General features: G+C 38.5%; 1 protein-coding gene across 3 annotated transcripts in view; it reads left to right on the forward strand.

Annotated features, from left to right (window-relative positions):
- Positions 1–13,269, forward strand: part of TGFBR3 (transforming growth factor beta receptor 3) — a 196,257-nt gene that overhangs the window by 11,974 nt on the left and 171,014 nt on the right. For all 3 annotated transcript variants that reach the window (XM_070467775.1, XM_070467774.1, XM_070467776.1), the window contains one exon: positions 11,435–11,614. In XM_070467775.1, the coding sequence (XP_070323876.1) occupies positions 11,554–11,614 (61 nt within the window). In that variant the 5' untranslated portion in view covers positions 11,435–11,553. The remainder of the gene's footprint in view (positions 1–11,434; positions 11,615–13,269) is intronic.

A 13,269-nucleotide genomic window follows, 5' to 3' on the forward strand; every position in this document is an offset into this window, starting at 1 on the left:
TCTTGAATGGAGCTGTTGTCAGTGACCTAGTTAAAAATCAAAGCTACCATTTCCTGAACACTAAAAATGTATGAGCTCTCTGAACAGTGCCTAGTACATGGTGGTTGTTTAGTTGCTAAGGCACATCCAACTCTTTGCGACCCATGGACTGTAGCCCACCAGACTTGTCTGTCCATAGGCCATTTCTTTCTCCAGGGGATCTTTCCGACCCAGGTATTGAACTTGTGTCTCCTGTGTCTCCTGCATTGGCAGGTGAATTCTTTACCGCTGAGCCACCAGGGAAACTCTCTGGTACATGGTGCTGCTGCTAAGTTGCCTCAGTTGTGTCCGTCTCTGTGCGACCCCATGGACTGTAGCCCACCAGGCTCCTCTGTCCATGGGATTCTCCTGGCAAGAATACTGGAATAGGTTGCCGTGCCCTCCTCCAGTGGATCTTCCCAGTCCAAGGACTGAACCCACCTCTCTTAGGTTTCCTGCATTGGCAGGCAGGTTCTTTACCACTAGCGCCATCTGGTACTTGGTAGGGGGTAATAAAGAATGAATGAATGAAATAAAATAAAACTGCTGTGATTGAGGCTTGCCTCCATGGTTACAAAACAAAGTAACTTCTCCCTATGTAGATCTAATCAGGTTGCCACTATCAGAAAGTGATTGTGTGGGGCTTGGTTGGTGTCCACAGTAGACAAGTTCCTGTTTGTAGTGGTTAAGATCATAGGCTGTGGAATCAGACAGACCTGGGCTCAAACCCTGATGCCAGGATATACTAGCTTGAGGGTGGTTTAGCATCTTAAGCCTCACTTTTCTCACTATAAAATGAAGTTAAAGAAATCTGTCTCCTTGGGTTTTTGATAGGTTGAAATGAGAAATTGTGAAAAACAGAGATGGTGCCCCAGAGATGGTAACTGAGACATTTTGTGGGGTCCAAAGAAGGTGGCAGGGTGTTAGCTTCTAAAAGGAAGGTGAATGTTGTAGAAACACATGAATGACCCCACAATAATTACAAAGCAGCCTGTGGACAAGTCTTGGCTGTGCTACTAACTAGCTGTGTATCAGTGGACCAGTCATTGAGTCTTTTTAATTCTTGGTTTGCTGATCTGCAAATTAAAGGGTTGGAGTAAATGTTATCTATTTCTAACATTCTGAGTTGTCTCTAAGTAGAGGATAACATGGAACAAATTATACACAAAATGTTAAGGAAACAGTGTTTACAGAGGAATGGGAGTAATCAGAAATGACTTTTGAAATGAGGTGAGGAGAACAAGTAGAATTCACGGAGTTTGAGGAGTAAAATAAAAATGGCAATTTTGATGAAATAGGCAGATCTGACAAAATTCAGGTTTTGTGATTTATTTTCTTGCTTATAAGATAATTTGTTTAAATATTTTTTGTTTATATAAGTTATGTGTTAAAATGTAGTATTAATACTTTATTTACACTTACATTGTCAAGTTGGATGTTTTTCTAGGATAATACTTTGCAATTTTGTTGTCATTCCTACATGATCATGTGTTTCACATTTCCACAAGTGTATTTGAAGTCTCATTTTATAGGAGAGATTCAGGATTAGTTTTTAGCTCTTATAATGACAACTATAAGTAAGGTAGAGAATAAAAGATTTTCTTGTTTAATCTCTTCATATTAGAGATGAAAAAATTAAAGCCCAGAATGAAGTAACTTGTCTGAGCTTGTGAAATGTGTTGATACCCAAATTCTTGCCTCTGCTGTTCCTTTGAGGCTGCCTGAGGTGTAGGGTCTTAAATACAATTCTTAATTGTTGGGAAGTGAAAGAAAGTGTGAAAAGTGTTAGTTGCTCACTCATGTCCGACTCTCTGCGACCCCCTGGACTGTAGCCCGCTAGACTCCTCTGTCCATGTAACACTCCAGGCAAGAATACTGGATGCAAAACCATTCCCTTCTCCAGGGGATCTTCCCAACCCAGGGATCGAACTCAAGGCTCCTGCGCTGTAGACAGATTCTTTACCGTCTGAGCCACCAGGGAAACCATTCATTTATTATTGAGAGATGTTCTGATAACTCACCATCTTTTCATACTACTTTTAATGTAATGTACAAGATAGTATTTTATACTTGAGATCCATATTATACCTTCGCTAGTTGCCTTCTATATGCTAAGTGAGCCAGGGCAACTGTCATCCCTCTTTCTGAAATGGACAGATGAGTAGGAAAGCCACACCTGGAAGGAAGTAATTACATGGAGATTTACTTTGGGGGTGGACTGCACCATATTCTAGGTGTCCAAGTTTAATTTCAAGAGACTCAGAGGAGGCTTCCTTAAAGAAGTAATGCTTATACAGAGACCCGAAGCCTTGAAGATATTAGAAATTGGCTATGTTAGGGGAACCATGGCGGGTCATTGAATTCCAACACAGTGAAGGTTACTTCTGAAAGCAAGGACTTGACCCTTTTGTAGAACTGAGTTAAGGTGAGCATGGATGGAGCATGCAGAGGATGAGGTGAGACTAAGTTGGCAACATCCAGCAACCACGCAAAATGTTTTCGTCTTTATCCTGACAGCAGTGGGCAACCATCAAAGGGTTTTAATTCTGAATGTTTCACAAGCCTGGGTGACTGAACCCTTTCTTTACCAAATAATATCAATTAAGTGATCAAAATGTATCTGTTGAGCGATTATCCCCACCCAAGAGAGAGAATTTTATCTTGGAAGTCAGTGAGAGGAATAAAAAAATGGGCTTAATTGTGATTAGCAAAATAGCCTTATTGCTGGAGTGTTTATCCTGAATTCATATATTTGCAGAATCCCTGCATATAAAGATGTGAATCAAATGTTTTGGTAAATTAGTATAAGTTGTACAAAATAGTCTCTTGGAGGTCTAGGAGATGTAGCACTTTTTATTTATTTTTTGGCCATGCCACACAGCATGTGAAATGTTAGTTCCCTGACTAGGGATCAAACCCACCCCCCCTGCAGTGGAAGTGTAGAGTCTTAGCCCTTCAACTGCCAGAGAAGTCCCACCTCAAAGCTTTTTTAAATGACTTGGTGCAAGCTAGGACCTGAGAATATTCAGCTGTGCTGCTTTGGCTGGAATGATTGCTGCTTTGTGATTTAATAAAGCCTTTTGGTGATAGCTGATTCTTCCCTCTAGGCATCTGGGTTAGTTTGGTGCCAGGCTGAGCTCCGAAGCCCCCTGGCTAAACCCCTGAGGCTAATTGAGAAGATCTTTGTAACTTATACAAGAGCTGTTGAGGCAGTAGTTTTACTGCCTTTTTGGAACAGCATTGCAATATTATAACTGTCTAGGACTTTTGTATTAGGTTTGGAATCATTACTTTTTGGTGATAGAGGGAATTTCTGAAATTCTAGGTGACAAAGTCTAATCCCAAAATTAATATAAACTTTGATATAAACTGCTGTTTATATTATACTGTGACTGGTAGTTTGCCTTTTTTTTTTTAAAGACTATATATTTTAACCATAGAAACTTCGATGACTATTATTTTTTTAAAACGTACTGGATGGAAAAAAAATGTACTATGTGGGCCAGGTATTGTTTTAGGTATCATGCCCATATTCTGTCTCATATATTACAATCAAAATATCATTTACTATTTTGCAGATGAGGGGGTGATGGAGGCTAAATGACTGGTCCAATGTAAGACATCTGGGTAAGCCAGATTTGGAACCCCCAAGAATAGTTCTCTGTGAATTCTAGCTTAAAATTAAAAAGCAACTGAAATCTTTGGATAAAGAAATATTAAATGTGAAAGGTGGTTCTTGGAATACTGCAAGGGTGAGTTAAAAATATCAGTCCTAGTTTGTTTGAACTTGAACAAAACCTGGTCTTTTACAACCCTGTGAGATGTATCCAGGCCCACCGTCCTCTTTATGCTGTATTTTGCTTGGGCAGTCAGATCTCTTGTGCTTGGGATAGACAGAGGGCTCTTAAGGACTGACCAAAGGTCAGCCCCTAAGAAATTAAGGTTGCTGGGGCCAGAGATGTGTTGGTTACACTCTTAGCCAGGAGTGAGGCTGAACCAGGCCCTGGAGGGGTATAGGAGAACAGAGCCCAGCTTCTCTGTACTTCTTGTGCCCTCTCTGCATCCTGCCTTCTTTTACTGGGTCTTCATGTAGAATTCCTACCTACAAGTATAGGTAGCTCAAGAGTGAAGTGAAAAGTAAAAGTGTTAGTTGCTCAGTTGTGTCCAACTCTTTAGGACCCCATGGACTGTAGCCCACCAGGCTTCTCCCTCTGTCCATGGAATTCTCCAGGCAAGAATACTGGATTGGGTAGCCATTCCTTGTCCAGGGGATCTTCCTGACCCAGGGGTCAAACCTGCATCTCCTGCAATTGGCAGGCAGGTTCTATACTGTCTGAACCACCAGGGAAGCCCAGGTAGCTCAAGAGTGGTCTTCCTTTTTTCCTTTCCACTGGCAGGCACAGAAGATTGAAACTTTACTTAATCTTAGGCTTAAGGATAATAATTCCCTTTGATAGAGGCAGGCTGCTAATGATAAGTAATACAGCTTTTGTGCTGTTACATGTACAATTTCATTTGATTCCTTGTTACCACACTGATGTAGGTAAGGTTAGTTTCAGTTCAGTTCAGTCTCTCAGTCATAGCCGACTCTTTGTGACCCCATGGACTGCAGCATGCCAGACTTCCCTGTCTATCACCAACTCCTGGAACTTGCTCAAACTCATATCCATTGAGTCAGTGATGCCATCCAACCATCTCATCCTCTGTCATCCTTTTCTCTTCCTGCCTTCAGTCTTTCCGAACATCAGGGTCTTTTCCAATGAGTCAGTTCTTTGCATCAGGTGGCTGAAGTATTGCAGTTTCAGCTTCAGCATCAGTCCTTCCAATGAATATTCAGGACTGATTTCCTTTAGGATTGATTGGTTTGATCTCCTTGCAGTCCAAGGGACTCTTAGAGTCTTCTCCAACACCACAGTTCAAAAGCATCATTTCTTCAGCGCTCAGCTTTCTTTATTTTCTTACAAATGAAGAAACTGAGATTCCATTCTAATCTAAACCACCTTTCTTGTCTGACTGCTGTCAGAGTTTTAACTGATCATCTTAGCAGTCTGGGCTCCCTTGGTGTGTTCCCCACATGGTACCCAGAAAAGTCTTTATTTATTTTTAATTAATTTTTTTCAGTTTTATTGAGATATAATTCACATGTAACATTGCATAAAATACAGCATAATGATTTGTATATTGCAAAATGATTACCACAGTAAGTTAACATCCATTACCTCATATAGTTAACAGCTTTTTTATAACTTGTGTTAACTTTTAAGACTGATTCTTACCGACTTTCAAATGTACAATACAGTATTGTTAACTATAGTCATCATGTTGTACATGCTATTCCCAGAAATTATTTAGATAACTGGAAGTTTGTACCTTTGGTCTACATTCACCCATTTCCTCTACCGTTCATTCCCACTTCTGACAATACCAATCTGGTCTCTGTTCCTGAGTTCAGTTTTTTAGATTTCACAGATAAGTGAGCTCATATAGTATTTGTCTTTCTCTGACCTACTTCACTTAGCATATTGACTATGAGATCTATCAGTTTTGTTGCAAATGGCAGGATTTCCTTCTTTTTTTGGCTGAGTAATATTCCATTATAAACCCACCACATTTTCTCTATGCAGTCATCCATCAGTGGCCATGTAGTTTGTTTCCATGTCTTGGCTACTGTAAATAATGCTGCGGTGAACATGGGGTTGCAGACGTCTCTTTTTCAGTGATTTAACTTCCTTTAGATATATAGCCAGAAGTGGAATTGCTGGATCATATGGTAGTTCTATTTTTAGTTTTTTGAGAAACCTCCAGCTCTTTTCCACATGGGCTTCCCTGGTGGCTCAGTGGTAAAGAATCTACTAGCAATGTGGGAGGTGTAGGAGACCATCTGCAATGCAGGAGGTGCAGGTTCAATCCCTGGGTCAGGAAGATCCCCTGGAGAAGGAAATGGCAACCCATTCCAGTATTCTTGCTGGGAAAATTCCATGGCCAGAGGAGCCTGGCAGACTAGAGTCCGTGGGGTCACAAAGAGTTGGATACAACTGAGCAACTAAACCACCCGCATACTGTTTTCCACGTTGCCCATACCAGGGACACTTGAAAAACCTACTGGGATCATGATGCCACTTTCCTGCCTAAACTCCTTCTTGAACCTGTTCCTTCCCTTCCTGTTGACTTTGCAGCCATCCCTTCAGCATCAGTGACTTGTAATGGTTCCTTTATCTGTGATGTTATCCTTCACCAGAGCTTTTAAATCTTTACTTATCCTTCAAGTGGTGATACTTTTTAAAAGAGCTCTTAAAAAAAAAAAAAGCTCTTATCATAGCCTATAGTTACATTTTTTGGTGATTATTTGCTGGTTATCCCACCACACTTTAAGCCTACAAGGGCAAAAGAATATGTCTCTTTTTGTGGCCATTATATTCCTATTGCCTCGCATGGAATAAGCAATAAAGATTTACTGAAGGGAGAAATGAGGCTCAGGAAATTAAATTCTTGCTTAATGTAGTAGATGGTGTTACTTTTACTCGAATATAAGCACCATGAAGGCAGGATTTCTGGCTCCTTTTCCCCCTGCTATATCCTTGATATCTTTAACAGTACCTGGCTCCTCATAGTAAATATTTATCAAATATTGATTATACTTGGATGAAATTCCAAAGATTTCTTATCCACATCCAGGACCTTTCCCCTCTGTGTGCCAAGTCTGTCTGAAAACGGGGATTTGGGATTAGTCAGTTTCTCTGTGTTGTAGAGAAATGGGAGAGTTGCTGTTGTGACTCAGTAAGGTGGTTTTGCTGTCTCTGTGTACAGATCTTAAAGGGCATCCAAATGTCATCAAACAATAGTATCTGTTCTGTATCCTGTACACCCCTTTTTTCAGGCTGCCAAGCTATATATTGATGTCATCCATCCTGCCTTTTTTCTAAATCCCCTGAATAACGTGTTGAATATCCATCAGAGCAATTCTTCTATCAGCTTTTATTTAACCATTTGCAGACTTAACAGTATACCTTTCTCCAAAAAATTCACTTAAATGGCAGACTCGAAACATTTTAATGATTTGCTCGAAAACCTTTTCATGCTGAAGGACCAGAAAATCAGATGTTATTACCTATTTGGGTTTAGGGAATGGGTCATTTTTTATTCCACTCAATATACACATCTTTAAGATCTTCGCATTTGTTGAATATTTTCCATATTGGGGGCTGAACAGTCATAGTGTTAAGATACGACGATGCAAAGATTTGTGCTTTATCTTCAAAGAACTTAGTCATACAGCATCACCAAGGATTGTTTATTTATTATGACTACCACCCACAGTCCGGAAGTCAAGTCTTAGTTTGTGATCAGTAATGATTTGTGCAAAGTGCACATGTCAACATGGAAGTACTGATGTCTGATGGCAGCTATGGCAGGCTTCCCTCTCTCTTGGAGAAAACATTCTGTTTCTCGAGGTTGAGCAGTGAGGGAGAGAAAACGGCTCCTAGTTTGTGGCAACTGACCTGAAACTGCAAGGTGGAGTGCTGTCATGGGAAGACCTAGTTTCTAGTCTTGACTCTGCCTTATTGTTAATATTTTGGGCAAGTGCTGGTCTTGGAGATTGGGCTCCTCTTCATCCATGAATTCTGTTGAGCTCATCTAAGTTTAAAAGCTGTTCATGTTATCTTTAGCAGGCTAATTCTTTTAATTGAGCAATTGATTCGGTGGAAGCTAATTGTAGGTTCTGATTTTGAATAATCTCATATTCATAGCCACTGTGTTAGCTATCTAAGGGGAAGTTACTAATTGTTTTTTGCTGGCTGTTAGCTTATTGCCAGGCGTTGTTTCACCACGTTTTCCCTCTAAGATAGAGCAAGGTTTGCTCTTAAAAAAATCCTGATCAACCCAGGGAATACCAATTGTTCCCAACCAATTCCTTTGGATATTAGTTCAAAAAACCATGATGTATTTCAGGACTCATTTGGGTAGGGGTTTTCAGCTTATCCTGGTCTTTCCCTGTGAACTCCTTGTATCACTAGAGAATGTGGGGCAATGCACTAAGTTTAATGACCTTAGAAATAGACTCAGGGGAAATTAGAAGAATTAGTATCACATTCATTTTTAAAAAACTCCATTAAGGTCTCACTCAGAATTGTTTTTTGTTCATTTGTGGATACTGTGAGTTTTGGTACCCTTTGAATGGAATACATTACTTTGAAATATGGGCAAAATGACTGTTTCACAGTATCTTTCAAATTGTTCTTTTAAGGTTTCGAGCACCCTATTTATATTTCTAAAGAAAGCTATTTGTTCTTAAAGTCCAAAGAGATACAGAGAGGTCAGAAAACCAGGGTTGAGTCCCTGGTCTGTGCAGATTGAGTGTGATATAACCTCTGAGAAGGAAAAGAATTGGTATTTCCCTAGTTTTGTTCCAGATCTGTGACTTTTTCGAAGCTTTTGATCATCCTGTGTTCTAGTTAGGGAACTGATCCGCAGGTTGTGTGTTCAGCTGCTGATGTGTGCAAGTCTTGGCCAAAACTGGAGTTCCAGTGAATGGAACGACACACTTCCCTTTTTATTCTCCTCTGCCTTAGGATCCTGTCACCACATTGGGAAGATTAGACAAAAACTCTCTGCAGTTTATTTTCTCTTTTGAACAAGTTACACTGTGGAGGGACTTCTAAGCTAAAAGAAGAAAAGCTCCTTCTTTGTTCGAAGCAGCAGTGTGTAAGTTTCAACTTGTCTTGGACTTCCTCGGAGATGTTTTAAGATCCGGTGTAAACTTGCTGTGGTTTGCCTTTGGGCATCAAACTGTTTAGCTTGGCTCTATTATATCTGTAATTGCTGCATTTTAATAATTACCCAATATTCTTGTCAGCAATTTGCAGTCTATATTTTTAATAGAACCGTTTGCCTTTCTTTTCCAGGTTCATTCAGACTTGGTTTAAGCCCTGGATTAAGGGGCACAGCCCCACAGACCCTCTGCAGCTGCGGGCAGGGGGTGACACAAGTTCATTAAATATCCCTACAGGCCTCCTGCTGGTTATGTGGTTTGTGTACACCATAAAAATCCTCTGGGAAGTCATCTTCTGAGGTCTCCTTATAGGGTTTTGCTTTATAAAAGTTGCCCTTTTAGTACTTGTTGAAATGGCATGTTCTTCTAGAGTTTTCCTTATCCATCCATTCAGGAAATCTAATTTTTTGAAGGGAAAAAAATAGGGACAGATTCTCTTTGCTGGCATTGATTTTTTTCTTTTTTTGATCATTGATTTTTCAGATAACCGAGGAGACTTCCATTACATCTGAGGTGATGTGGAATTATGGTGGCAATCACTTTAAGCAGTGATTGGAAACAATTTTATGGTCTCCAGAGTTATGTCTATAATTTAGTCAATTTTTGAGATAAGACCATTGTGCCATCAATGAACTGTGCCTCAATTTTGTCGATAACTTTGTTTTCTTAGTGATCTGCTCTTTAGCTTATCTCCTTTTGGTGTCCATTGTAATGTTTATTTTGCAGTATTTTTCAGTAGCTAAAAATTATGTAAATAGCTATACCCTAATTTTTCTGCTTTCTTGATATAAATATACCTCAAAGGGAATGGACCAGTAATGATAATAATAGCTAACATTTATTCATTGCTTATTATGAGTTAGGCACTGTTCTTCTTCTTCTTTTTTTTTTTTTGCTAGGCACTGTTCTAAACAATGTATCTACATTAACTCATTTAATCCTCACAATAGTTTGTAGGATAGTTTCGTCCATGCAGACCTTTTACTTCCACTCTCATCTGTATTTTACTCATACTAGGCTTTTAAAACCATTTTCCTACCAAGACTGGACCACAGTGCCTCCTGCATATGTAATAGTTTAGTTTAAAGCATATATAAAAATTATCTTTGAAATTCGAACTTTATTGTTATTATTGCTGGGTAGGTAATACTTGTAAAACCCAAATGGGGGTTCACTGAAAAGGTTCCTCCCTCTCCTACCTCTGTACCCCAGGCACCCTATTGTTTTTCCTTCTCCAAGTCCATTAGGTATTACTACTACAGAGATGCATTTTAAGTATCTTTCTCTTCACACTTGATGCAGTGAACTAAAACCGTTTAATTCGAACTCATTTTGCCATTGTTTTTATATATTTGTAATGTGCCTGCAAGTGCCCAAACGAGCTTTGTGTCTGAAGGTAGCATGCTGTTTCTGGGGATGCGTTTATCTGACTTTGGGTAACAGGGCTGCAGTCTCTAGCTGTTTGAGGTGGATCCTAGAAACGCGCGATCCTGCCTTGCCTGAAGCTTAGATCAGGCAGGGTCTTCATACTTCTATCTGGTTGTCAGATAATTTTTATTCCTGACACCAGGAATCATGTCCTAATGCAACACCTGGAACATAGTAGGTGGTCAATAAATGTTTGTTGAATTGCAGCTTCTGTGGGTTGTGCCAGATTCAGGGAGATAAGGTAGGAAAATTTATCAATACGTTGCAGTGTCTAAATGAGGTAATTTTTAGGGTCATCGGAGAATATTCCAGTTAATCCCACCTTCACAAAACTTGTCATTTCAAGGCTCTAGATAGGAAAAGTTTTAAAAAAGCCTCTTGGATCCTCTAGTCAAGTAACCAGATAGTCTCAGATGGAGTTGAGAGACAAGTTTTCACATGTTAAAATGTTGGCAAACAGTTGAAATAAGAATTTGGCTTTTTAATGGTTCCTTATGTTTTCAGATTGATTCTAAATTAATATTTTAATTTGATCCCTGTGATAGTCTGTCACTATAACATTAGATTGAGTTCTTTTTAAAAAATTTTACTGAACTATAATTGATTTATAATTTTATGTTAAATTCTGCTGTATAGTAAAGTGATTTGGTTATACACATATATATTCTTTTTCACATTATTTACTGTTATGCTTTATCGTAGGATATTGATAAAAAATTTAAAATAAAAGAATTTAAAAATTTATAAAAATATAAAAAATATTTTTATATGTCCTTTATCATAGGATGTTGTTGTTTATCTATGCTATATATAATAGTTTGCATCTTAGATTGAGTTCTAATCAGAGTTGGTCTTTTTTTTTTTCTGAAGTTCGCTTATTAAATGTCATTGATTAGTGTTCCAACATAACTGATGATGTTATGTTTAGGTGTACCTTGAGTTTATTCTATACTGTTGAAACTTTAATATAAAACCAAAGATTTAAGACATCAATGCAAACATGTATTTGCAAAAGTGTTTGCTGTAAAAATCTTTATTTGGTAATTACTGCCCCTGTTCCCCTCCGCCCCCCCGCCCCTGGTTTGCTTGAGTGCTGTCTAGTCATCTTTTAAGGTAAATTTCTTATACTTTTTAGGAATTCTTCATTTCACTTTAATATGTACTTATGAACAGAAATTCCTGCATTAAGTTTTCTTCTTAAAATCTGTATTTTTACAGGCAATTTGGAAATTGGAAAGAAGGATTTTAAAGCCACTTTTGACTTGCAAAGATTGTCTATAATCTGAAGAACTACAGGCTGAGGTGACTGAACAGGACACACTTTTGGAGAAATAAAAATGACTTCTCATTGTGTAATTGTCATGTTTGCCTTAATGAGTTCCTGCTTAGCAACTGCAGGTAAGTTGCATAATACAAATTGCATGTTCATTGTGTTCTTTTGGATATATTTTTCTTCATTCTAGAAAAATTTAGAATATGTGATGTTTATGCAGAGCTTGAGTATTTACATTCTTCAAGGAATAAAATACTTGACTCCTCTACAGATACATAATGTGTTTGCCTATATTATATCTTACTACACTAGGGCTAGATATTTGAATGTTGGTGACGCAGATACTTCAGTGTGGAGGTGGCTAGAGAACAAATATGCTGTTTAAACCCACTTAAGTTTGTTACATGCAGAGATTACATCTACTTTCTTGTCCTAAATAAGAATTTCAAGAAAGCCCTTTGGTTCTTTATTGTAAAATAAATAGATCTTTTGTATAGAGGTGACACTGCTAGCACAGGCTACTTAGGAAATATTTAATTTTGCCTATTTCAGGTATTTTAGGATGTGATTTTTAAAAAACTACAGAGGGGATTCCCTAGCAGTCCAGTGGTTAGGACTCTATAATTTCATTGCCAGGGGCCTGGGTTGGGGAGCTGAAATCCCACAAGTTACATGGTGTGGTGAGAAACAAAACAAAATATAAAAATTTAAAAATATGGAAATATACTGCGCTTCCTAGAGGCCATCAGAATGTGAGATTGTAGATGAGCAGAAGCAAATGGTTTGGTTGGAACACTGTTCCTTAAATAAGAGTATCAGATCCCTCACATCAACATCTTAGTATAGACAGTCAGGGTTACTTAACAAGTTTAGAAACTTAATTTGCTCTATTTTGTTATAATTTGCTTTGTGTTTCTTTTGTAGTGAGCTATATTAGAGCTAATTTGTTGGGCCAGTTTTGAAAACTGGCTGGCCTTAAGAAGACACACATTGACTTAAAAAATGATTAGCTTCTTGGTTTTGACTGTTGAAGTGCACATACAGGTGACATGAGAGTGATAATAAGCATGCACTGAGTGTGCAATACAGCCAAGTACTGTGATAAACAATTATAGATTAACAATGAATATTGTTAGAAGGGTATTCTTGGTTTATGAGCTCACTTAGTCACAACTCTGCTATTCACATCTGTGGTATACTGAAGAAGCTGGACCACCATTAAGGCTTCAGTTGACTCAGACCAGGAGTCATATGTAGGCAGAAGGAGTGGAAGTCACTTTGCGAACTTGGTTTATGAGATTGGAAAGCAGAAAGAATGACACTCTTGTTGCAAGTATCTTGAGGGAAAGTTTTTTTTGAATGCTGGTGTGTGAATTTGAACTGCCCATTCTCTCTACCAGCAGTTTCACTTTGTCTCATGATTGCAAAGTTATTTTCCTTTTAGCTGGTACATTAAAAGTGATCTTAATTAAAATCTCATTGAAAAGTAGTAGGAAAACAAAAAAGAGAAATATCTTCTGCTTCTGTTAGGTCCATACCATTTCTGTTCTTTATTGTGCCCATGTTTGCATGAAATGTTCCCTTGGTATCTCTCATTTTCTTAAAGAGATCTCTAGTCTTTCCCGTTCTATTGTTTCCCTCTATTTCTTTGCACTGATCACTGAGGAAGGCTTTCTTATCTCTCTTGCTGTTCCTTGAAACTCTGCATTCAGATGGGTATATCTTTCCTTTTCTTCTTTGCCTTTGGTGTCTCTTCTTTTCACAGCTATTTGTAAGGCCT

This window comes from Odocoileus virginianus, chromosome 5 (assembly GCF_023699985.2).
Source record: "Odocoileus virginianus isolate 20LAN1187 ecotype Illinois chromosome 5, Ovbor_1.2, whole genome shotgun sequence".
Classification (NCBI taxonomy): domain Eukaryota; kingdom Metazoa; phylum Chordata; class Mammalia; order Artiodactyla; family Cervidae; genus Odocoileus; species Odocoileus virginianus.